This window comes from Leuresthes tenuis, unplaced genomic scaffold, assembly GCF_036924035.1.
Source record: "Leuresthes tenuis unplaced genomic scaffold, fLeuTen1.0.hap1 SCAF_19, whole genome shotgun sequence".
Lineage (NCBI taxonomy): Eukaryota > Metazoa > Chordata > Actinopteri > Atheriniformes > Atherinopsidae > Leuresthes > Leuresthes tenuis.
In genome coordinates, this window is record NW_027325373.1 from 3,385,122 (window position 1) to 3,408,503 (window position 23,382).

General features: G+C 42.7%; 1 protein-coding gene across 1 annotated transcript; it reads left to right on the forward strand.

The window, feature by feature from the left end:
• The first annotated feature begins 1,373 nt into the window (after positions 1–1,373).
• Positions 1,374–23,314, forward strand: c6.2 (complement component 6, duplicate 2). Its single transcript, XM_072371831.1, is given in 20 exon segments — positions 1,374–1,861; positions 1,988–2,160; positions 2,701–2,831; positions 5,264–5,402; positions 10,992–11,131; positions 12,017–12,208; positions 12,351–12,492; positions 13,711–13,849; positions 16,338–16,532; positions 16,670–16,913; positions 17,068–17,190; positions 17,282–17,448; positions 17,539–17,764; positions 18,775–18,943; positions 19,039–19,150; positions 19,498–19,630; positions 19,761–19,955; positions 20,791–20,878; positions 21,048–21,292; positions 21,503–23,314. Coding segments are annotated over 20 exon segments (3,270 nt in total). The 5' UTR covers positions 1,374–1,729; the 3' UTR covers positions 21,688–23,314.
• Positions 23,315–23,382: the final 68 nt, after the last annotated feature.

The following is a 23,382-nucleotide window of genomic DNA, read 5'->3' on the forward strand; positions in this document are numbered from 1 at the left end:
GGATCTGTTGGAGATCTGTTGGGGGTCTGTTGGGAATCTGTTGGGGATCTGTTGGGGGTCTGTCGGGGATCTGCTGGGGATCTGTTGGGAGTCTGTTGGGGGTCTGTTGGGAATCTGTTGGGGGTCTGTTGGGAATCTGTTGGGGGTCTGTTGGGAGTCTGTTGGGGGTCTGTTGGGGGTCTGTTGGGAGTCTGTTGGGAGTCTGTTGGGGATCTGTTGGGAGTCTGTTGGGGGTCTGTTGGGGATCTGTTGGGAGTCTGTTGGGTGTCTGTTGGGGGTCTGTTGGGGATCTGTTGGGAATCTGTTGGGGATCTGTTGGTGAGCTTAGCTCCTGAGCGGAGGAGTCCAGCAGGTGCAGAACTTTCTGATGGCGCCTTTGCTCGGTTTGTTAAAGAAGGACTGAACACCTCAAGGTTTCAGTGAAATACACGTAGAGTTCATGTGTTATTAATCTTTAAGTATATGACGGATGTTAAGGTGACAGTTTAGGTTAAAGGTGCACATGCTGCTTGATAAACTGACAACAAGATGGAATACGCTGCAGGAGAAAAACATCTGTTTACATGTGGTTTGTTTTCTCAGGTGAAATCAAGTCTGACTGATGGATATCTCATACTGAGAGGCTATAAGTGGCTTATTATTATTTTTATTCCCCCTTTCTCTACGTAGCCGAAATAACTTGGTTTAAGTTGCTGCAACACAGTGACCAACAAATCTATGCCTGGTAGTGTAGGTCAAGAAAAGATGGCAGCAGATGGAGCCTGTAAGAGCTGTCCAGCACAGTTCTGTTAAAGAAGGAACCGCACAGTGATGCAGTTCCACTCTTTAGCTTCTTATCTTTGTTTTTGGCTCCTCATTAGTCCCCATCAGGGCTAATGAGGAGCTCAGTGTTGTCCTCAAGCACACTTCAACATCTGGACTGGAGAATCATCAACCCTTTGATTGGTAGGTTACATTTTTTCCCATTTTTTTTTTACTTTAATAGCAAAAAATCTTGGTAAAAATGATCCCAGGTTGAGCTGAAGCCAAACCAAGACATCACTGGGATGATCCCGTTTAAACTAAGCACCGACAACAAGTTGGTGGAGACCAAAGGCGAGGTAAAAGCTCAGTGACTCATGGCTGTAAATGAACTGAGGTGAACATTATTATTATGATGTGGAATTTTCCGCCGGTGGTAGAAATGAAGTTAAAAGCGTGTTTTTTGGCTTAAATGTGTTTTTTTTAATGGTCCTTTTTTAAGTTTCATGTATTAGTTCTGTTTAGTAACATATGTGCAGATATTAAACGCGTTTAAGCGCAGTTGGATGGAAGCAGGGGATAATTTGATTTGAGCGTGGTGCTGATAAACAGTTAATTGCTCGTCGGAGGTTGACGGCTTGTTTCGCTGTTGGCTCCATCACACGTGAGCGAGAGGCGGCCGCGGAAGACGGAGGAGCCTCCCTCTCGGCCTTCAGGAGGGGCTGAAGGTGACTCTCCTCTCGGCTGGGATGCAGAGGAAGCTGCTGGGTGTCCTGTCGGCCCGAAACACGGGTCCTGTTCCGGACATTAACCGCGCGCTCCCGCGGGGCCTTTGAGCGTCAACCAAAACCGAGCCGGAAAAAAAGCGCTTTTTTGGGGGTGGGGGGGTTGTTTTCTTTCATAGGTGGCGCAGGCAGCGGAAAAGACGAGACATCTCTCGGTGCGTCTGTCTGCGTCTGGGTGGGCGGCGGGCGGCGGGTGTGCATGCATGTGTTCTGCACCGTACGGGCGGAAAAAGCGCCCAAGATCCTCAGGGAGCATTTTTCCCATCAGCAAAGGGGCGCAGACGGAGCCCGAGCGCCGAGCGAGCACGGAGGGGGAGCTGGACGACAGCAGGATGGTGGGTGCAGAAAAAAGAAGGCTGCCAATGAGTGACAAGAGCTCCGTCAATGATATTCGGCTGTGATACCGCAGTCTGCAAGGTTAACCAGCTGTCGGGTGTGCTGACTGGGTTCTTTTTGTCCAGACTGTCCAGGAATTCAACACCCTGGTGGCGCTGTACCGGGAGCAGGTCATATCCGTCGGGGAGATCTCCGCCGACTGTCCGTCGCTGCGGGCTCAGATGCACCACACGCGGACCAAAGGATGCTTCATGGCCCGGGCTGCGTACCAGGACCTGGCCGTCATCTCCGTGTCAGGGTAACGGGAGCTTCACTGTTATTAGTCATGGCCTGTGCGTTGGTATGTTAGTGATCATGCAAACAAAGCTCATTTTCCTTACACTGCCCACATGACAGCTGAATTAAGGCCATCTGTCACTGAAAAACGTCATATTAACACCAAAGCAGATGAAGTCTTGTGTTGTTAAAGAATGAGATGACAGGAATAGAGTGAAGCCCAAAAAAAGCTGTCTAAATGCAAATTAAGACCAACGTACAAGGCAGTTAAGATATCCTCAGCTCCATATATTTTATTCCAGTTTAATAAATTGATGTTTTACAGAGAGACGTTTTGTGTTTGAAACCATACAATTTATAGAGAGGTTAAAAGGAAAGGGAGGGGGGGCTGATTTATCTGAATTAATGTTATGTTGCTGTAGGTGTAAATCGTGTTATCCGAACAGAAAAGACCCTGCAAAGACCCTGCAAAGAGCACGTTAAAGAGCTGGAATGTAACGTGTGATGGGTGTGACTGAGGCTCCTCTTTCCCTCCATTTCCCCTCTTTTCTGCACGCCACAGGCCAGAGGACGGAGAGATCCATCCTGAAATCTGTCGGCTCTTCATCCAGCTGCAGTGCTGCCTGGAGATGTTCGTAACGGAGATGCTCAAGTCCATGTGCCTGCTGGGGGTGCTGCAGCTGCACAGAAAAAGTACCGTCACAGAAAGAATACACTCTCTTTTCAGTGGTTTAGGGTTTTCTTTTGTTTCATTTGAAAAAAGTTGATCAAAATATGAAGTGCACCAATGAGACGCAGTCTCTGCGGTTAATTTGGATGAAGATATGAAGATATTCTTCAGACAGGAACCACTTATGTACCATTTAAATATGTTTCATTGACATAATCTGCTCTCGTTTGAATCTGTTCCTCGAAGCCTAAGACAGAGCGGATGGTGGGAAGAGCAGGAATATATTGAAGCCATCATCTCATTGATGCTCTTGGGTTTTTAAGATTAAACCATATTTTCGCACCGATGTACTTAAACTCGACTGCAATAAATGCCTCTCCCAAGCATTTATTGAATGAAAATGTTCCTTTCTTCTTTGAAAAAGGTCTGAGCAACTCAGAAGCTGCCATAATTCGTAGGTTTTTATGTAACTGAAAAATCTTAATGATAGCGAGATTTATGAGGGTTTTCTTACAAAAACTGCAAAGTTGAAACCTTGAATGTGTGCGGGACAGTTCCACAACCCTCCATTTCTTCTCCTTCTTGAGCCACGGCTTTCTGATTTTGCCCGTCTTCGTTAACTTGCAGGAAGATTCACGCCCCGACACATGGTGTCATATTACCATCAAACACTGATGCAGAAGCATGGCGTCACAGCCGGTGTGAGGGTTTTCTGCCGTAAAGAGGTCTGCTCGTTTTTCCTTGATCTCTTCTGCGTTATTCAAAGAAAACGGCCTGATATCTGCCTGCATGTTCACTGTAAAACTTGTTCAGCTGGTTTCCTGATGACCAAAGCCTCTCACGCTGGCCAAAGCTGTGCGATCTCTTTCTGGTTGAAGGGACAGCTCTGGGGTGACAAATGTTTGAAAAGTTGCCCTGAAATCTGTGTGCCACATTTAGAGGACTGTCCTCAGATTGGTTGCTAGTCATTTGCAGATCTTTTAAAAGATTCATAAGTATCTGCCTTCGTCGTGAAGCATTTGAGCTTTTTTTTTTCTTCTTGCCATGATGACATCACATCCTTCAGCAGCAAACATTCAGATTAAAACCTTCTGCAGACTCCCTGCGTGTAAAGATGCTTTCAGACTGCAGGAACCTTTCTGTGGTTCTTCTGTGTTGTTCACGCTGCTTTTATTGGGTCTTTTTTGGCTCCATTGGTGTTCTTCACAAGAACCGCATTCCAATAATAGGACAGACAAGCCAGTGAGCGCATTGTTTTCATGTATTTAAGCTGCAGAAAGCCTTGAGTATATGTGAGTATTATAGTATTCAGTGCATTTTGTGTTATGTTCGTCCAACTGAGCTGCTCTGCACATGCTCCGAAGTTCCCATTTAGATCACAGAAGGAGAAGCTGGTAAAACCAAAGCATAACTACAAGGGTTAGCGTACATCTTTCTGTAAAAACAGTGATGCGGTACAATAGCCAAGTTTCAAATAAAGCTGCTCTCTTTCACATGCATATATATATATATATTTAGTTTCTTTTGTCAGATGGTTAAACTTAGCAGAAACTGAGATTGAAAAGCAGCCCATAAAGCATTTCTAGACTGTCGCTCTGCTCCAATAAAATCCTGGTTTTATAAACCAAACCTCATCTGACAAAATCACCATTCAAGTGTCTTAAAGACAACATCTGTGCGGTGAATTCAGTCATACTTGCATGTATGATCTTAAATCTTCTTGTCCTGGGAGATTATCTTCCCTGAAGTAGAAGTTAAGAAAGATCCTGGAGTTCTCAGCCTTGGAACACCTTGAAAATCCTTCCACTTTTCAGTGATGCATCAAGCTACCAAAACAAGTCAGATGTATATTCAGCATTTTGAAGTTCTTGTCTCGAACAACTTTGCCTCAGCTTCCTACCTAAATCCCATGAAATATAAGTTCAGTTTCATGTGACACATTTAAGTATTTGTTAAATATCTGCAGACATGTGTTGGCCAGCAGATATTTTTACACTGATGGTCGTGACAACCCAAAATCAATTAATCAAATGTAAAAGATAAAAAACCCAAGTTTCCTAATTTAAATCATAGTTGTTGCTGCACCCTGTTGTACCAGCAGGGGGCAGCAGAGTTGTATGTTTACAGGGACCCTCGGACTCACTTTCATCCGTCCATTTCCTGCACTCGCTTCATCCAATTCAGGGTCGCGGGGGCTGGAGCTTTGTCCCAGCTGCCATGGAGCAAGAGGCAGGGTGCATCCAGGACAGTTTGCCAGACCATCACAGGGCCACACCAAGACAAATGAGACATGCTCACACCCACTTGTTTCTTAAAGCAGTGAATGATTGAAACCACACAGATGTGAGCATCATTGGATACAGCATGGGGAATTCAACAGAGTCTTGTTTTAGGGGCAGGAGTCATTTTAACTTTAAACAGTAGCTAAAAATGTTGTCTCTGTTTGGTCCTGCAGGTACAGACTCTGAGCCAAAAATGGACTTCAGGGTGGATGAGAGCTCGGATGTTCCAATCCTGGAGGATCGATCCTCCTCTCCCATTGATTTCCCTCAGGAGCAGTGGCTGGTGGGGACGGATATTGAAAACATAGAGAGGTACACCCTCTAATCGCAGTTTTTCTCCTGTTTTCTGATGCTGGCAAAGCATCAGAAACATCAGCTGATTAGTTTTTTTCTTCGTGTTCACAGAGATATGAGACAGATGCGAAACCTACTCAGCAAACTCAGGGAGACGATGCCATTGCCACTGAAAAACCAAGGTAATTTATGCGTGTAGCTGGGGAACTTATCGGTTTGTGAGTAAATCTTTGAAAAATATAAAATTCTAGTAAAATGAGTACATGAAAACGATCGAGTGATGAAAGGAAAAGAAGAAAACTGAAGATGAAAGAAGCCTCAGAGGATCCTGAGCTTGATGCAAAGTGACATTATCTTATTTTTATCTTTCAAGTAAACAATCATTTAATGCTGAATTGCTTTTATATATTGCTTTTATCTTTCTGACACCAAGCCGCCGCTCACAAACTCAACTGTTTAAGCATCCATGCTCTGAAAGGCTCGAATAAATGATGAATATGGATTCAACACATGGAGTCAACACGCTCCTGTTTTAGCAGCTGAAAATCTAAAATGTGTGGAAGGAAATGATGGTGCTAAGCAGAAAACTCTGACAGGAGATTTAGCGTAACTGCCTGTGTCCATGAGCTCAGAATCAGAGCTTAGCAAAGGTCGTGAAATCTCTTCTTTATATGCTTTGTGGCCTTTTCTGTCTCTGGAGACGCAGACCAACTTGTCAGCTATCTGCCTCCAACACGAAAGTACAACAAGTGTAAAGGGAAGACTAACCTTATTTATATGGAAAACTGTTGAAAAAAGATGATGATATAATAGATTTCCCTCCAAGTAAACAGCATTTCTCATGGTGGATTATTCATTTTAGTGTGATTTTAGGGCTGTGAGCTCACGGTGACCTAGAAACATCCCATTTGTAATTAACCAAGCAGAATACGAGAAAAGAAAGTGAAAATATCACATTTACTGGAAAAACAAGGTTTCCTGCACATCTGGCAAACATCCTTATCTCCTCGTTTGTGAAGTCAGAGACAGAGCTGAAGATTTGTGGCCCCACTTAAACTGTGAGACACAAACCAGTCGGGGAGATAAGAGCCTGCTTTGTATTTCTCAAACGTGAGAAGAAGGCCGTCCATTTTCTTTGGATGTTAACACGATCCAGTTGGAAAGTAGTAGTCTCTCCTGGCTCAAAACACCATCTTGTTAAGTCTGTTGCATTGCGTTCACAGGACATTTTGAATTTTACAGGATTTTTCACGTGCTGCATGCAAAATCAGTTTGTCATTTCTTAATTATGGGTAAATCAACAGTGAGAAACTAAAGCCTGAGAGATGCTACTCGACGCTGAAGTTAGTGAAGAACAGGTGGAAGCTCACTGGCTCTTGGGAACTATTGTGAACTGGAAAGCAAATCCATACATGTGTATAATAAGGAGGCAGAAAACAAAGCTGCAGAAAGCAGCACACTGTTTCGACTGAAGTGAAATAGTATATTAAGTTTTATTAGCAAATACTATCGTATAGTTAGAACTATGTGAATTGTTGTTCTATAAAACAACAATTCAGCATAAAACTCCTGTCATGGAGATCAGATAATCAGGGACAAATTACAGAGAAGACATAGAAGGCAGCAAACACTACAAGCTTATGACTAATTTGTTGTCGTTTAGTGCTCTCTTTTTAAGTTTTCCTTTGCATTTCCCCCCAAATTTAGCTGCAAGTCCTGCAAATATAGCAAATTATAAATAAAGCTGACTTGACTCGACTCATCTAAGCCCAGACAGACGTCTTAATCTGTACACCGCATTAAAGATTGACTTTAATAAAGTGTTTCCACCTTTCTGAACGTTGTGATGGAAAAGGAACGGTGTGATGGAAACCGAACGGTGTGATGGAAACTGAACGGTGTCATGGAAACCGAACGGTGTCATGGAAACTGAACGGTGTGATGGAAACCGAACGGTGTGATGGAAACCGAACGGTGTCATGGAAACCGAACGTTGTGATGGAAACCGAACGGTGTGATGGAAACCGAACGGTGTCATGGAAACCGAACGGTGTGATGGAAACCGAACGGTGTGATGGAAACGGAACGGTGTGATGTTTGATGTTTGTGATGTTTGTCTGTTGCAGATGACAGCAGCTTGTTAAATCTGACGCCACACCCACTGGTCAGACAGAGGAAGAGACGTTTCCCCGGACTCTGCTGCATGGTGTCTGGCTGACAGTGTGACGGCAGCACCGCAGAGGAAAGGACACTCACTTCAGCTGTTTCATTAAGTGGTATAATATTTATTTACAGAGGCTATTTAACTGAATTCCTCACGTTTTTTTTTTTTAAACAAATATCTAAAATTGTAATCCTGGAATATCTAATTGTTTTGCTGTTTGTCTTTCTCATTTTGATCATTGCTTTCTTCAGACTTCTACGATTCAGCTAGTTTAGGTTCAGCATGTTTATGTGTGCACAGTTTCAGATTATTTGGGTTTGGTTTATTTTCAGATATATTCTAACAGGAACTTTGTCTCAGAGCCAGCAAATACATTCTAGCCGGAGGGATTCCAGTTGGTACTGAGTGAAATTAAGCATATATATCGCTGCTGTTTTACAACTGGCGGCATCGTTCAGGTTCAATTGAGTTGAGCTTTACAAACACTGCTTTTTAAGAGGCACATCCTCAGATCTCACTAAATGTACATGTTGAGGCTATGCACAGGCATTTTCAGTTATCAGCTGTCTCACTGCTTGTTTCATGCCTCCGTATTTGTGTCACAGTGTGACACATTAAGCTCATCTGAGCGACTCTTAGTGGAGACCGACGGCTCTCTGCTAACCTGTGTGATATGAAGCCACATAGACAAAGCAAGTCATCTAGGGTATTACGGTATTATGGCTCCTTGATTTAGAGCATTTCTCCTACTCTAGATTAAAAAGAATTTAGAATTTATTCAGCAGTATGTGTATAAAAAATAAAAATATAAAACTTAATGCCAGAAATAAAAAATAAGTGTTTCTACGTCGGCTTTTGTTTTTTGCTTTGATGTTGTTGGTATAACACATTAATGTTGGTCAGTTAGCCTGTCCAGATAGACCCAGTTAGGACAGATCATGGTTTCTAATCGCTTTTGGTAACTTTCTGAACTTTTTGCAGTTCCAATCGGTCCTTAAAAACTTATCAATTATATGGATTTTGAGGGTCCCCAGTGGATGGATATCACTGACATTACTAACCTCGGCTTTATCATCTGCCAAAACCTTCTGTTCCATGTCTAAATCCGAAGATGTATCATTGATTTGCAAGTCTTCTCCTCAGTGGATAATCCCCTTTTAATGCTAAGACATTTCAGAGTGTGGCTCTGAAGGAGGATGTTTTTTGAACAGTTTTTGGTTCAGTATAGTTACCTTGACCCTTCATCCACTGAGTATAAATTAATGTAGCCCCCTCCACTCCCTGCTGTGGGGCTTTGCACATGTGAGTCTACATGTTTTGGCATTTTCCTGCCACCTGGGGGGAGAATCAGAAATTTAGCTGTGGGCCGCTCTTGGTTGTGTTGGTGATGTTGTTGATGCTTTAGCTTTGCTTATCTGCTTGAAATCACAGAAGTCAGGGTGGACAAAGATCTGCTTTAACTAAATGTTAGCTAATGAAGGTTGTTAATTGCAGCTGCTGTCTGTGCTTTTCACCTAGGCATCTTTGTTTATAGTTTTTGGTGCTTCACCCTCTGTATTATGAAATCTGATGTTGCTGGCCCCCGAGGCTCGAGCAAACTTCTAGACGGCCTATGCGCTGATAGCTTCTTGGAGTATTGCACGTCTGTCCATCTGCACTGAAAACATACCCATCTGCAGGAGCTTTGAGTGATGCAGGTGAATACCTCAGTATTATTCTGCAGTTTAAGTAAACAGCCTAAGCTCTGAAAGTTGCAGCATCCGAGGAAGATGCGTTTCCACGATGAAGGCAGAACCGTTAGCCAGCTAGTTGTCATATAAGCAGCAAGGCATGGCTTGTTTGTGGCTAATGCATTATAACTATTGTAACTATTTAGGCCTGTTTTCACCCGTACAGTTTTAGGGGCAGGGTGCACTTTTGCTTGCCTTTAATACTCAAAAATGTCCTAAAGGCCCTGAACTGAAGAACAATGAAAAAATGTCTAAACTCCACAATACAGAACAACACAGTTCAGTCTTTTTAAGAAGTCATTTTCTAACATGTATTCAAACATCTACATCTGCATTACTCAGAATTTAATAGTTACTTTTTTAGGGTCAACTGTTAAAAACTAGTTGGTTAGGAAACAACACTGCCTGCTTTATAGCTAACAGTCACAAACGGCTCATAAATCTCCTTATTCTGACTGACTGGTCCCATTCTCATTGTGCCCATGAGCATGAGCACAAAGATTTCACTTTGGTGCATCACATTTGACCACAACAGAAGCACTGGCAGTCAAAGCGTGAAGAGTTCTGTGAACTGATAAAACAAAAGAACACTTTTCATGCTCCGTTGTTGTAAAACAATTCAATCAATTGTTCTAATTTAAATGCGTATTTTTACTGGCATATTTTTGGGATATAATAATGCCCTCAGTGTGTTCATCGCTCAGCAGTCTTCCCTCCCAAAATGACAACAAAAAAAGCAGATGTTCCACATACTTTGAAAGGCACACATACCAAAAACACCCAATTAAACCTACTCGTGTGGTTCTTCATCTTCAACAGTCCAGCCATTGTCACATTGAATGTAAGTGCATAGTGACTTGTAAATAAGTGTCTGTGCCCTTGGTGATCTTTTGATTTGGCACGTGTATGACTCAGTGTACGTGTCCTGCAATGTAGAAAAACATGGCTTAACTCATGTACAGCCTCTGGAATTTTATAACACCAATAAAGTTTTCTATAAAAGTGTTTTTTTTGTGTTTTTTTGTGTTGCAACTGTACAAATTGGGCTGAAGTCGTTCATGTGCCGTTTTACCAAAACAATGGGTTGATTGTGTAAATTCCCAGATTGTGAAAATGTTCGAGCAGTTTAAAGAAAGTGAGGAAAGGTCCTCTGCACTCTGTAACTTAAGCTGTCAAGTTCCAAACACAGAACATCTGGTTTACATCTCAGCAGCTGGGAAACTCTCGAGCTCTTCCCGTAACAACGAGGAACAAAAAGCTTGTAAAACAAATTGATGTATTTTCTGTTATTATTGTTATCATGTATGTTTGGACACTGATTGGTCAATATGAGCTCATAAGGAAGTTGATTCCCAGGGGAATCACAGTGGAGTTAATAACCCTGCAGTCAACCCAGGCACAAACTTCAGATTCAGATCTGGCTGCAGTGCACAAACCACAGACTCCTCTTCTGCTCTTATCAGCTGTATCCAGTTAGTATTTGTTCATATAACTGCAGAGGAGGACTTCATTAGGAGTGGTGAGTCAGATTCAACTTCTCTATTTAACATTTCAAATGTATCTTTTTTCTTTCTTCTTATCATTAAAAGCAGATATTACAGCTAAACCCGTCGTCTCAGATGAATAATCAGGGATTGTTGTTGATCGTGGTTGTGTGAAATGATTTTCAGAGAAGGTTAAAACAGCTGGAGCTCCCACGATGGCTCCCTCCAGCAGCTTGATCCTGCTGCTGCAGCTCCTGAGCTGCATATCAGCCGGTCTGGCCTGTCACTGTGACAGATACCCGTGGACCCCCTGGACCGCCTGCTCGAGGTCCTGCAACCACGGTACTCGGAGCAGACAAAGGTGAGACGGCACATGCATCCGTGCTCCATATACAGAGAAGGTACTGGTGAGATGATGTTAGCAATGCTATACTGAGTAATGATCTTTTCTCTCCTGATTTAATCAGTTTAACTGAGAACCTAATGCAGCAGTTCATGCATCCAAATGAGATTTCCATGTCTCTTCAACAGGCGCATTAACTATGATGACTATTACTGGAAGAACAGCTGCCACCAGATGTGTGTGCATTATGACACGGGCGCATGCAATGACCATGCATGTCCGATAAACTGCATTCTGACAGAGTTTAGCCCGTGGTCTGACTGCTCGCCCTGCGCCAAGAAACAGGCAAGGAAGACGCGATCACACCAAAGCATGCCTTCGCTGTTGTGTTATTTCATCCATGCTTACACATTCCATGCAGGGTTTTGGTGTCAGGTGTATCCAGACATGAAACCTAAAAGTGGATGAACAGATCACAGTCAGAAAATCGTAGAAAATACCAGGAAGATTGCAAAAGGCCAGGAAAGAACAAGAATCAGGCGAATTATCGTCCCCCAGAAAGAAAGAAATGTGTGTGATGAACTTCGCCTGCTGGCAACGTATTAGAAACCTGTTAGAAACCAGGAAAACACGTGGTTGGGTTGTTACAGCCGCGTCACGTCTGCACAAAATGCATCCTGGCAGAAAGGCTAACTCAGATTAGCTTCTTCAGTTCAGAAAAGAGAGTAACGCCCAACCTGCAGGATGAAAACGGTAAGACTTTTCATGTCTTTCCGCAGTTAATTTCATGTCATGGCACACTGGCTGCAAGAGTAAATGCATATCTGTGATGTATCTTCTTTGATTCTAACCCCAGTTTCTCCAGTTTCAGCTGCCATGTTCAGCTCAAGGAGTAGTCGGTGCTTGGCTAGATTCTAATGTCATTTAATTTAAAGACTCTCTTATCCTTTTGACATAGTTTCGTACTCGGTCTATTGAGAGAGCGTCCCAGTTCGGAGGATCAGCCTGCAGTGTGGAGTTGGCAGAGGAGAGGCCCTGTTATCCCTCCAAAGAGTGCAAGTTACCATCCATTGACTGCAGAGAGAAATTCAAGTGTGGAAATGGTGAGTCCTGCTCTTTCTTCTCTAATATTTAGTTATTTAACTTTATTTTCTTACACCACCAGAAAAAGTTTTGTTTTTCTCTGAACACAGACTTTGCCATAAGTTTTCATAGACACACTAAAAAAGGTTTCTCCTGCTGCAGGGCGCTGCATTAACGCCACACTAACATGCAACAAACAGAATGACTGTGGAGATAACTCCGATGAGAGGGACTGTAGCAGCTTCACAACCGTATGCCCAGCTGACAAGGCAGTTGCCCCCGGGCTTGACCTGGTGGGAAATGGGTAAGCTAATGGTGAATATGGCAGGAGAACACGGCCCTGTAGAGACATTGTGTCACTGCATTGAACAGATCAGAGTGTGGATGCAAAACTAGTTTCTCCAGCTAGACTCAGACAAAACTGAAATCATTGTCTGTGGCCCACAGAAACAAAGAGAAAGTGTTATCAGTCACCTTGAGAGTCTCTCTCTGAAACCTAATAATCAGGTTAGAAATCTGGGGGTAATATTAGACTCAGACCTGAACTTTAACAGCCACATTAAATAAAAAACATCAGCAGCTTTTTACCATCTAAAAAACATGGCCAGAATCAAAGGAATAGTGTCTAAACCAGACTAATCCATGCGTTTGTCTCACTGGGCTCTAAACGGGCCGTAAGACAGCTGCAGGACATCCAGAACTCTGCTGCTCAAGTCTTGACTAGAACCAGGAAATACGACCATATTAGTCCAGATCTCAGGTCTCTGCACTGGCTTCCTGTCGCTCAGAGAATAGACTTTAAAACAGTTCTGCTCGTGTACATCTCTGACATGTTAGAGCCATATGAACCAGCTGGGACTCTGGGGGGGGGGTCTCCTGCTGGTGTCCAGAGTCAGGACTGAACAAGCTGAGGCTGCCTTTCAGGTTTATGCTCCTAAAGTCTGGAAAAGTCTTCCAGAAGATGTGAGACAGGCCTCAGCTCTGTTTAAATCCAGGCTGAAAACAGTTTATTTAGCTGTGCAAATGACAACTGAAAGTATTTATCTGCACGCTTCGCTTTTAATTGAGTTAATTAGTGATTATTTTTATGTTTTAATGATTTTATTTTCCTTCTTGTGATTTTATGTAGCTGTAAATCCCTTTGAATTGTGCTCTACAAATAAACCTGCCTTGCCTAATGTCGATCAACATTTTGAAAATGTTCATGCAGCCCTCACTTTGCGCCTGGCTCAGTGGATGAAGCCATCTAAAGTCAGACGTAAAGATGTAGACACCTTTTGTTTATTTACGTTATAAATTTGATCTGACATTCATTTATTGAGATAAACTATCTCTTTTACAAGGGAGTGCTGGCAAAGACAGAAAACCACACATATAGGCCACAATCAGGGTACATGTACAGTAATACCAGCAAATCCCTGCAATGGTGGCCTCACCGTATCAACCACATCTTGTGATACCCTTAAAGACTTAAAGTTCAATAGACATACAAGATCTGACTCCACCTTGATGTGTGTTGAAGGTTTGATGCTCTTGCGGAGGAGCCGAGGGGAGCAGTGCTCGACAACATGTTTATGGGAGGAACTTGCACCATCAAGAGGCCCCGAACCTTAAACACCTACCATCGCGTTCCTCACAACATGGAGAGCTTTGAAATTAAGGTAGTCATTGGTTTTGTTGTCCTGCATTCACTGACCAGATGTTTTCACTGACCGGAGAAGCCATCGGCCAGTTATCACAGAGTTCTACATCTAATCGCCCTAATCAACCTTATATAGGAATGACCAAGGGATTACATTGTAATAAGGGGGTCTTGCCTAAGGACCCCTACTGGAGGTAATACCTTTCATGCAGGGGATTTGAACCCAGGTCTCCCACATGGAAGGTGGCAATCATACCACTACACTATCCAGCCCAATATTAGTCATGTAAGACGGCTGAAACCACCCGCTGTGGCAGTAAGCTGCAGCATGACATCTAGATTTTTGTTGCTGCCAACTTCCTCACCTGTCAGCAAATGAGGAAGCGCTTCATGTAGAGCTTGTGTTTCCGGATTAATTCAATTTTCAGGTAAATACTATGCCTGCAGTTGATGTATAATGAATATATTTTATATTGTCTTTCTTCTGACTTTTATCTCATTTTTAGAACCAGAACAAATGAGGTCTGAAGGATTATAACAGTCAGAGAGTCCAGTCACAATTCATGATGTGTAGAAAATAAGGAATGCAGGAACATTAAAAAAAAAAAGGCAGCTGCAATAACAGTCCCATTTTCTCCAGAATTAACTCCCTTTTATTTGTAAGATAGAGAACAAATATTTCTTCCATTAAGCAGATCAAGTAAATTATGTTGCAAGCTATTTGTCACCTTTGCTTCGGCCCTTGGGTATAATTCCAAGAAATAAGGAAGTAAATCAAGCCCCGAGTCTCAGAGCTTGAACAGGAAAGTCCTTTTCAGAGGAGTTTTTGGGCCAAACCAAAAAAATGTTGATTGATTCTCTCCAGCAAGAGTCCTGGAATCCTCTTTAAGAGTTTGGATTAAGGTAACAAAGTAGAGCACAACCAAATTGAGTGAAGGAATTTGACTGACTTTAAAGGCACATTTCTTTCGCTACTGCCATGTTCATTTCTCAGTTTCTGTCTAATGTAAATAAGATAAAACATAGATAAAGTTAAAAGTGAAACAATTTAGTATTTCATGAAAAATATTAGCTCATCTTGAATTTGACGGCAGCAACACACCTCAAAATAAGTTGGGCCACTGGGTAGCATCGCCTCTTCCTTTAACAACAGTCTGGAAACATCTGGGAACTGATGAAAGTGCTGCACCTTTGGGAGAGAAATGCTGTTCCACTCGAGTCTGATATGGGATCGAAGCTGCTCGACAGGCCTTGATCTTCTGTGTTGTAGTTTGCATTTTATGATGGGCTTTTAGTTGGTCAGCCCTGCACCTGGATTCTTTTAGTACAAAACAGAGCTGTTGTAATAGATGCAAAATGCCTTCCCTCAGCAGCACATACCCCATGTTTTTTATTTTTAACAGATTAACATCCAGTTTTCATTTTTGTCCGTGTCCCATAGAAATATCTCCAGGTTCTTGGAACCTTTTAATGTTATGATCGACTGATAATGGAATATTCCATTTTTTTACAATTTCATGTTGAATAACAAGCAATGGGAATCGTTAAGAATTTAGCAAATCCGGTTCCATTATCGATATCACTTATCGATTCGGTCCCTTATCGATTCTCTTATCGATTCTCATCCAGTTAAATATAGTACAAATGGCTTTGGTTGCAGTAACACTTTAATTTCAAATATGCACCAACATTTTTCACTCAACTTCAACTAAATCAAAGCTGGCTTAAGCTGAAACACGGGAACTTTTTCAAATGAACATTGTTGCAATGATCAACTTTTGCACAATAACAGTTTTTGTGCAGAAACATTAGCATGTTTGCCTTTTCAGGAAGGATACGACACCTTTCGGGACTTAAGGTGTCCTCGTTAACAATCAGATGGAAATTATTCTTACAGTATGTCGCCATCATTATTACAGCAGGGCTCTGAAGTGACATGGGTCTTGTCATTACTCACTCATCTTTAGATCTTTGCTAGCTGGCCAAGCAGGTTAATACGCTGTAGATAATTGTTGTGCATCAAGATCATAGTCTGATGGACCGCTGCTTGTGCTTCTGTTGGAGGGAAGTATCTTCCAGGAAAAAATGGCAATAGATTTAGTTGATTTCGACTTTGTTCCAGTTGGCTGCCCTGCCTCCTAAACACTGAAGGTACTTCTTGCTCGAATTGTGAAACTCTCACTTGTGGAGAAACTCAGTCCAAGTGAACACTTGATGTAAGTTATGCTCATGACCCGCCTGAAACTGGTCAGGCAAGTTTACTCTTTTCCATTGCATCAGTTTAACTTTTAATCATCAGAATCTTATAGTTTGTTTCATAATCATAGTTTTTCAGACATTAGATGTCATTAGAACTCATTATTATGTCAGTGAGGCAGATACAAAACAGTAAAATCATAAAAATCATTCACACACAAAGTCCATTATGTTGATTGGAATGAATTTAACTTAGAGACTTATACAAAGGAGAACTGTTTTGTGTTGCTGATATATTTGTTGCTGTTTAGGTTGGCGTGCTGGAGGATTTCAGCACTGAGCCCCAGGCGGTGCACAGCGAGCCCATCAATTTGAAGTCCAGTTCATCGTCTACAAGCTACGGTCCAAATCGAAACGACTTTCTCTTCATCCTCTTTCTTCTCCACAAATCATCTCGCTCACGGATCAGCTCTAACAAGGCTGCTTTCGAAGCCTCCAAGAAAAAGGTGGCCGATGCAGTCATCAAATGTCACACAGTATATACAAGCGCCATCATGCATGCACGTTTCTTTTCACATGCACAAATTCTGATGGTTGCACCTGCAGTACGAAGTCTCTTTATTTCCTGCTCTTTGCTTTGAAGGACTCCAAATTTTTCCGAGTGCATCAGATTCTTCCCGTGTCCACATTCAAAGTGAGGGACACGGACGACCTCGTCCTTTCACTGCCTTTCCTTGAGTTCCTCCACGCTCTTCCCCTTGAGTACAACTACGCACTCTACAGGGAAATCTTCCAGCGCTTTGGAACACACTACCACAGCTTAGGGAGACTGGGAGGCCACTATGACCTGCTGTACCAGTACAGCAGAGAGGAGATGAAGAGTTCAGGTACGGCAGTTTGTCACAGCCTGGTCAGGTAGTGTAACCAAAAGGTTGAGGCATGTAAGCCTATGACTGGAAAGCAGTCGGTATAAAGGAAACTAGAAAATCTCGCTGGAGTTCTTTTGTTTCTTGAATGCTGTGCACTCTTCCCCTCTGACAGGTGAAACTGAAGAGCACCTCACAGGCTGCCTTAAACGAGACAGCACCTTTACCGTCATCCTTTACTCTGAACACAGCAGTGTATCCCGATGCACTAACAACAAGATGACTGAAAAATATGAAGGTTCCACCAAAAGTCTTCCAGAAATAATGCTTTCCAGATTTCAGTGTTACTGCCTCAGTTTGCTTATTTCCATTCCATTTCCTTTGTCCAGGGTCATACATTCAGGCATCAGAGAAGTCTTTCTCCATGGTAAAAGGAGGTCGATCCAGAGAGGCAGCAGCTCTAGCCTGGGAGAGACAGGGCTCTTCTCCGGACAAAATATCCTTCAAGAACTGGGCCAAGTCCGTCATCGACAACCCTTCTGTGGTTGATTACCAGGTTAACTTTGGAGTTCCTCGCTAAAAGCATCCCAGAAACATCTTCTCTGTCATCGTTTTGGAAAGCTGATATCTGTTTGTGTTTGTCCAGCTGCTTCCCATCATAGATCTGGTACGAGGAATTCCCTGTGCCGTCACAAAGAGGAGGCACCTGAGGAGAGCCATGCTGCAGTACCTGGAGGAGTTTGATACCTGCAAGTGCGCCCCATGTCCCAACAACGCTAAACCAGTTCTCTCTGGCACCGAGTGCAAGTGTGTCTGCCAGGCTGGCACCTTCGGGACCAACTGTGAGAAACGGGCTCCTGACTACACCGCAGGTAAGCACGGTGCCTGCTAGTTTAAGTCATGAGAACTGGGTGATAACCAGGAAAAGTAGTCAAAACTTTCTAAAATCCAACAAAAACTTTTATTTAAGCGACACAGGTTTGAGGGAATGATCAGTGTTTTCACAGACCAACTTCAGTCAGCAGATTATCTATATTATGCTATATTATGGTCACTGGAAATAGAAGGTTCTAACTCTGCATTTTATTCAGTTTCTCACCTTTTTTAAGAATTGGGGTCTCCATCCACGCTGAATTTTCCATCTCAGCTTACCTTTCTCCTTGGTGTTTGTTAGCAAACTGTCAGAAAAGTTTGCTTATTATCATTATATAAAAGTCACAGCCAGAGAGGCCATTTCATATCAAAACTCCACAAGGAGAAGTTGGGAGACAAAGAGAACTGTGTGTTAAGAAGGAATGTTGTCTCCCCACTGATCCTTATCTTTATAGCTCCCCAAATAAGGAGATGCCTCCAAACTCAGGAGATATACCAGACCTGGGCATATAGAGATTTGTATGTATGTGTCACCAAATAAAAGAGCAAGGGAGGCAACCACTCGTTGGAGAACTCTTGTGAATCTGCAGAGAGAAGGTTCGTGTGTTGTTCTCCCCTTGCAAGTAAAATACTGAGGCCTCTGAGGGTTTTCTTGGTTTCATGCCATTGTCTGTGAGTTAATTTTTCTAACACAAACACAGGACATGTGCTAACGATGCTTGTGATATTTTTGTTTCTCAGAAACGATGTGATTTAATTAATTTAAGTCCAATGAAATGATGGAAGTGATTCTCAGTCGCTGTTCTGCTTCATTAGTTCTACCCTCTGGATTACACAAACTATTTTTAGCTCCATTAGTGGTGGCTACACTCCAGAACTTTACTTTTTGTGCACTGTGAACACTGTGTGAGCTCAGCCTTTCGAGCCAATGCTCCGTTGATACCAACAACTAAATCTGACCAGGTTTGGAAATGCTTATTCTGAAATGTGTGGTGTGTGACTTCCACAGAGGCAGTGGATGGTTACTGGAGCTGCTGGGGGGCATGGAGTAAGTGCGGAGCCTTTATGAGGAGACATCGGACGAGGCAGTGCAACAACCCTGCCCCCCTTAAAGGAGGCCAAACCTGCGAAGGTCCAGACAAACAAGATGAGCCGTGTCACGTCTCCCTTTTCGAAAAGTAGGATGAACAAAGACCATTGGTGCATGTTAATTTGTGGAAAACAAGTCGGTTGAACGTGGGGTTCGCTGCTCTGCTTCCTTTGTCCTCTGCAGACAAGACTCCTGTGACAATGATGACGACTTCACTGTCGGCTGGAAGGATGAGCTGCCTCCTGGTGTGAAGGGCTGTCTGAGGCCAAAGAGGCCTGCCAACAGCTTCCTCAGGGTAAAATCGTACACTAAAATAATGCTTACTGCTGGTATTTTAATGAAATTTCATGCGGAAGCGTGTTACAGTCATTGTAAGAAATGTTTACGGTACTGTGCACAAGTGCTTGAATGATTCATAGGTCAGTGACTAACAAAAAAATCCTCAAAACATGGCTGAAAAACAGTGAAAAAATAGTCAGAATGAAACTGTTAAAAGACCTTCGCAAAGCCGGAAGAACAAGCGTTAAAGACCACTTTGAAAGGTTACAGGAAAGGCTCAAGACTCATATTTCAGACGTTAAGCATGATTTCCAGGGTGCATATTTACACTTTTCTTGTGCTTAATAATTTCCCCTCCAACAGAAAGCGAAACCGTATTACAGCTTTGGTGAGGATGAGGAGTTCCAGTGCTTCACTGGATTTGACCTCGAGGGTTTTCAGTTCATCAACTGTCTTCCTGATGGAACCTGGAGTGAGCCGACAGGAGAATGCACCAGTAAGTCTGTTTTTTGTGCAATATTTAAACTTATTTGGCATCTATGTGTTGGGATTATCTCGTTGATTTCTTCACCAGGACACGTTTCTGCACTTAAGATCCTTAACATCTGGCCTCCTTTAACCTTCAGGGAAATACTGCCCTTCTCTAAAGATTCCTGATGACATGACGCTGTTCCCCACCAAAGACATTTACAAAGTGGGTGATTCTGTGGGTTTGAACTGCAAAGCTAGTGGCCTAATACCAGCGCCAGCAGGCTTTTACACCTGCAACCGCCTTCTCACCTGGGACCCTCCATTACCCGCTGACCTACGCTGCACTGATGGTACGGTAGCACCTCGTATCGAGCGTTTTTCCTGAGTTTGAAATTCTGGTATCAGACTAAGACCAAAAAAGTGGAGCACATCAGTCCAGCTGTGAGGTCTTTACACCGGCTGCCGGTCCATCAGAGGATAGACTTTAAAGTTCTGATGCTGGTCTATAAAGCTCTGAATGGTCCAAAATACATCAGTGACCTCCTGACCCACCATGAACCTCCCAGACCCCTCAGGTCATCTGGATCCGGTTTTTTATCAGTTCCCAGAGTCAGAACCAGACCTGGAGAAGCTGCATTCAGCTTCTATGCTCCACATGTCTGGAACAAACTCCCAGAAAGCCTCAGATCAGCTGAAACTCTCAGTATTTAAGTCCAGGTTGAAAACATCTATTTTCAGCTGCATTTGAATAAGTTTGAGTTTCAAAACGGAATCATATTTTAACTCCTGACTTTATCTTTCATATATATAATTTATCTATTGTTCCTATTTCTTTCTTTTGCTTAAATTTTAAATCATGCTTTTTATATATTATTTCTTCTGTTTTAATGTCTCTGTAAAGCACTTTGAATCACCTTGTCGTTGAATTGTTCTGTACAAATAAACCTGCCTTGCCTTGCCTTGCCTTGCCTTGCCTTGCCTTGCCTTGCCTTGCCTTGCCTTGCCTTGCCTTGCCTTGCCTTGCCTTGCCTTGCCTTGCCTTGCCTTGCCTTGCCTTGCCTTGCCTATCATGACAGCTGTGTTAAGAACAGCGATGCTCTGATCGGCTGGAGGGGAAGCCTTCGATCGATCAGAACAAAATGCAAACTAATGCTAACTAAGGTTTCCTGTGTTTCCTGAGCGTAGAGGAGCCGTTTGTTCCTGATGGTCAGTGTGGTCCAGGGCAGAAGCTCCAGGGCTCTCGCTGCGTTTGTATCGAACGGGAGAGCTGCCTGTAAGTTTTCAGCATTTATCTGAGCATTTATCTGAGCGTGAAGCACCATCACGGTCTAAAATCTATTATTTGAGACATATAAGACATCTTGAGTTAGTATTAAATGTGTGGCCAATGTTGAATATTTGCCCAGCAACCATCTGACCTTTGAATCTACTCGTGTGCGCAGCTCAAGTCCAGAGACTCTCTGCATCCTGAACGTGGACCTTGGTGTCGCCGTGTCGATGTCCCTCTGCTCCTTCCAATCTGGCCGTTGCCACGGTGATCCGCTCTTTTTCATCAGCGAGAGCAAGTGTGATCCGGCGGATGTGAACAAGCTGGAGTGGGCCATGTTCAGGGCCCAGATGTCCTCCAAGAGCTCCCTTCACGTGCCCTGCAGTCTTGACACATGTTACGACTGGGAGACCTGCTCCGGTGAGTTTGTTCAACAACAGATTTCCACTTTAGTTCCACTTGGAGTTCTTCATGAATTTCCTTTGATAGTTTATTATGTTTGATAGTTAACAATAGCTTAATTCTGTGTAGTTAAACCTCTTGTAATAAAGCTGCATTAGATGTCTCCATGAGCAGAAATTAGGTTTGATGTAAAATGTTTGAGGCTAAAATGAATTCATGTGTTTTCAGATTTGAATCAGTGTCAGTGCAAAGGTCCTCGTAACTGCCCCAGATCCGACCAGGAGCAGACGTACTGCGTGAAGGTGGCGAACACCGAGTCGATGCGTAGCCTCACCCTCTGCTTATTGGCCAGCGCCAAATATTCCGGCCATAACTTTGAAATTGTCAGCGAGGGACCCTGCCCGACCAGATGAGCAGTAAAAGACGGTCACATTGTTTGAAATGCTTACGATTCACTCACTTTTTATTTTTAAACACAACCTTTCTGACACTTAGAAGTTGCAAAATGTGAAATAAACAATACATAAGACAGGAGACATAAAACATGGGTGTGCATAAGTATCCCCCCCCCCACAAGGACGGCTGCAATGTGTCTTTCTAAGCACATCTTACCACTGGAATCTATCCTCATTCCTGAAAGAAATCTTCAAGAAAGTGTCTATATTTAGTGCCTTCAACCTTTCCTTCAGTTATATGACAAACATCCCCACAGCATGATGCTGCCACCACCTTATTTCGCCACATATATCCTTTAGTAAAAGGATTTAATGGAGCGCTTCAGGATATTTTCAGGAGGTTTTTCTCATATTCATTCATAAGCAATTCAACCCTAAGCTCTATTTCTTCTAAGTTTTGTTCCCGACCTGTTTGGAAAGTTTTTTGGTCATCGTTGTGCCGCTTGGTTCGTGATGTTAGAGTTTCAAAACAAAAGGGACATCTTTCGGTGTTTTAACTTTACGTGACCAGTTTAGACCATGTTTTGTCAGACCTTTACATAACATCATAAAACATGTACATTTAAGATGTAAAATGCATTTAAGGAGACTTGTGCAGGGCAGTGTACGGGTTAAAAGTCCGAGGGACTCACAGCTGAAGCACTTCTTCTGCTTGTATTTGCTTCAAATGATTGACAGCTGTATCACAAACTATCCGGTGATTGACGTAAAGTCAAAGACAGAAGAATGTGTTGCTTAAAATGTTCGCAGGTTGAATTAAAAGAGAGTTGCACAGTAGCCAGGGAAGAGAATTTTTCACCATCCAAATCAACTCAAACCTAAACATGACAGAAGTTTGAGCAAACGCTGTGTTTTAATTTTTTTTTTTAATATATATATTAACCACAGCAAGATTTGTGTTAGGAGGACCCGGTCTTTGGTTACCGTGGTTACGGTTTGAGTTTTTTTCGAGGGCAAGGGAAGCAAAGGAAGCTTTTTTAGGGTTAAATAGGCCGCTCATAACTTCACTTCACATGATCCCACTTTTAAAAAAAAGTCACTTTAACACTTTAAGACAGTCCAGTTTGCTCTTATAACGCTTTCTTCTCCGTCAGCTCTTGAAACTGCCAATTTGTGCCATTTAGACCCATCTGTCACGTCAAAATAATGAGTACACTGTAAACCGTTTGAACCGAGAGGTAGAGTAAGATGATTCAGTGTCCCGGAACATTAAACTAAATACGGTTGAAGCTTTAAAACTATATGACCGTATTGGATAATTGCTGAAATCGATTATACAATTCGCACATAACAAATCTCATGATGTCTGACATCCAGTAAGTGACATGAAACTTCTACAGTTGCAGCTGCTTAATTAAACTGACTGAATAAATTCAGCGCTTTTTCTTTCAGTTACTTTATGCAAACAAAGATCGATGAAAATGTGGCTGATATTTGAAGTTCCTCCTCATAACTATGATGCTCAAACCTTTAAACAACAGCTTTTAGTGTGATGAACAGATCCATGAAGTCTTTTTTTGTCCATAAAGTCTAAATGCAGGCACAGAGTGGAATATTTACAGTCTGAATGTGTTTCACGTGTAAGAATAAAGATACAAAAATGCAAAAAGTGACTGTTTCTTTCCCTTTTTTCCCCTTCTTCTCAGTCTTTGA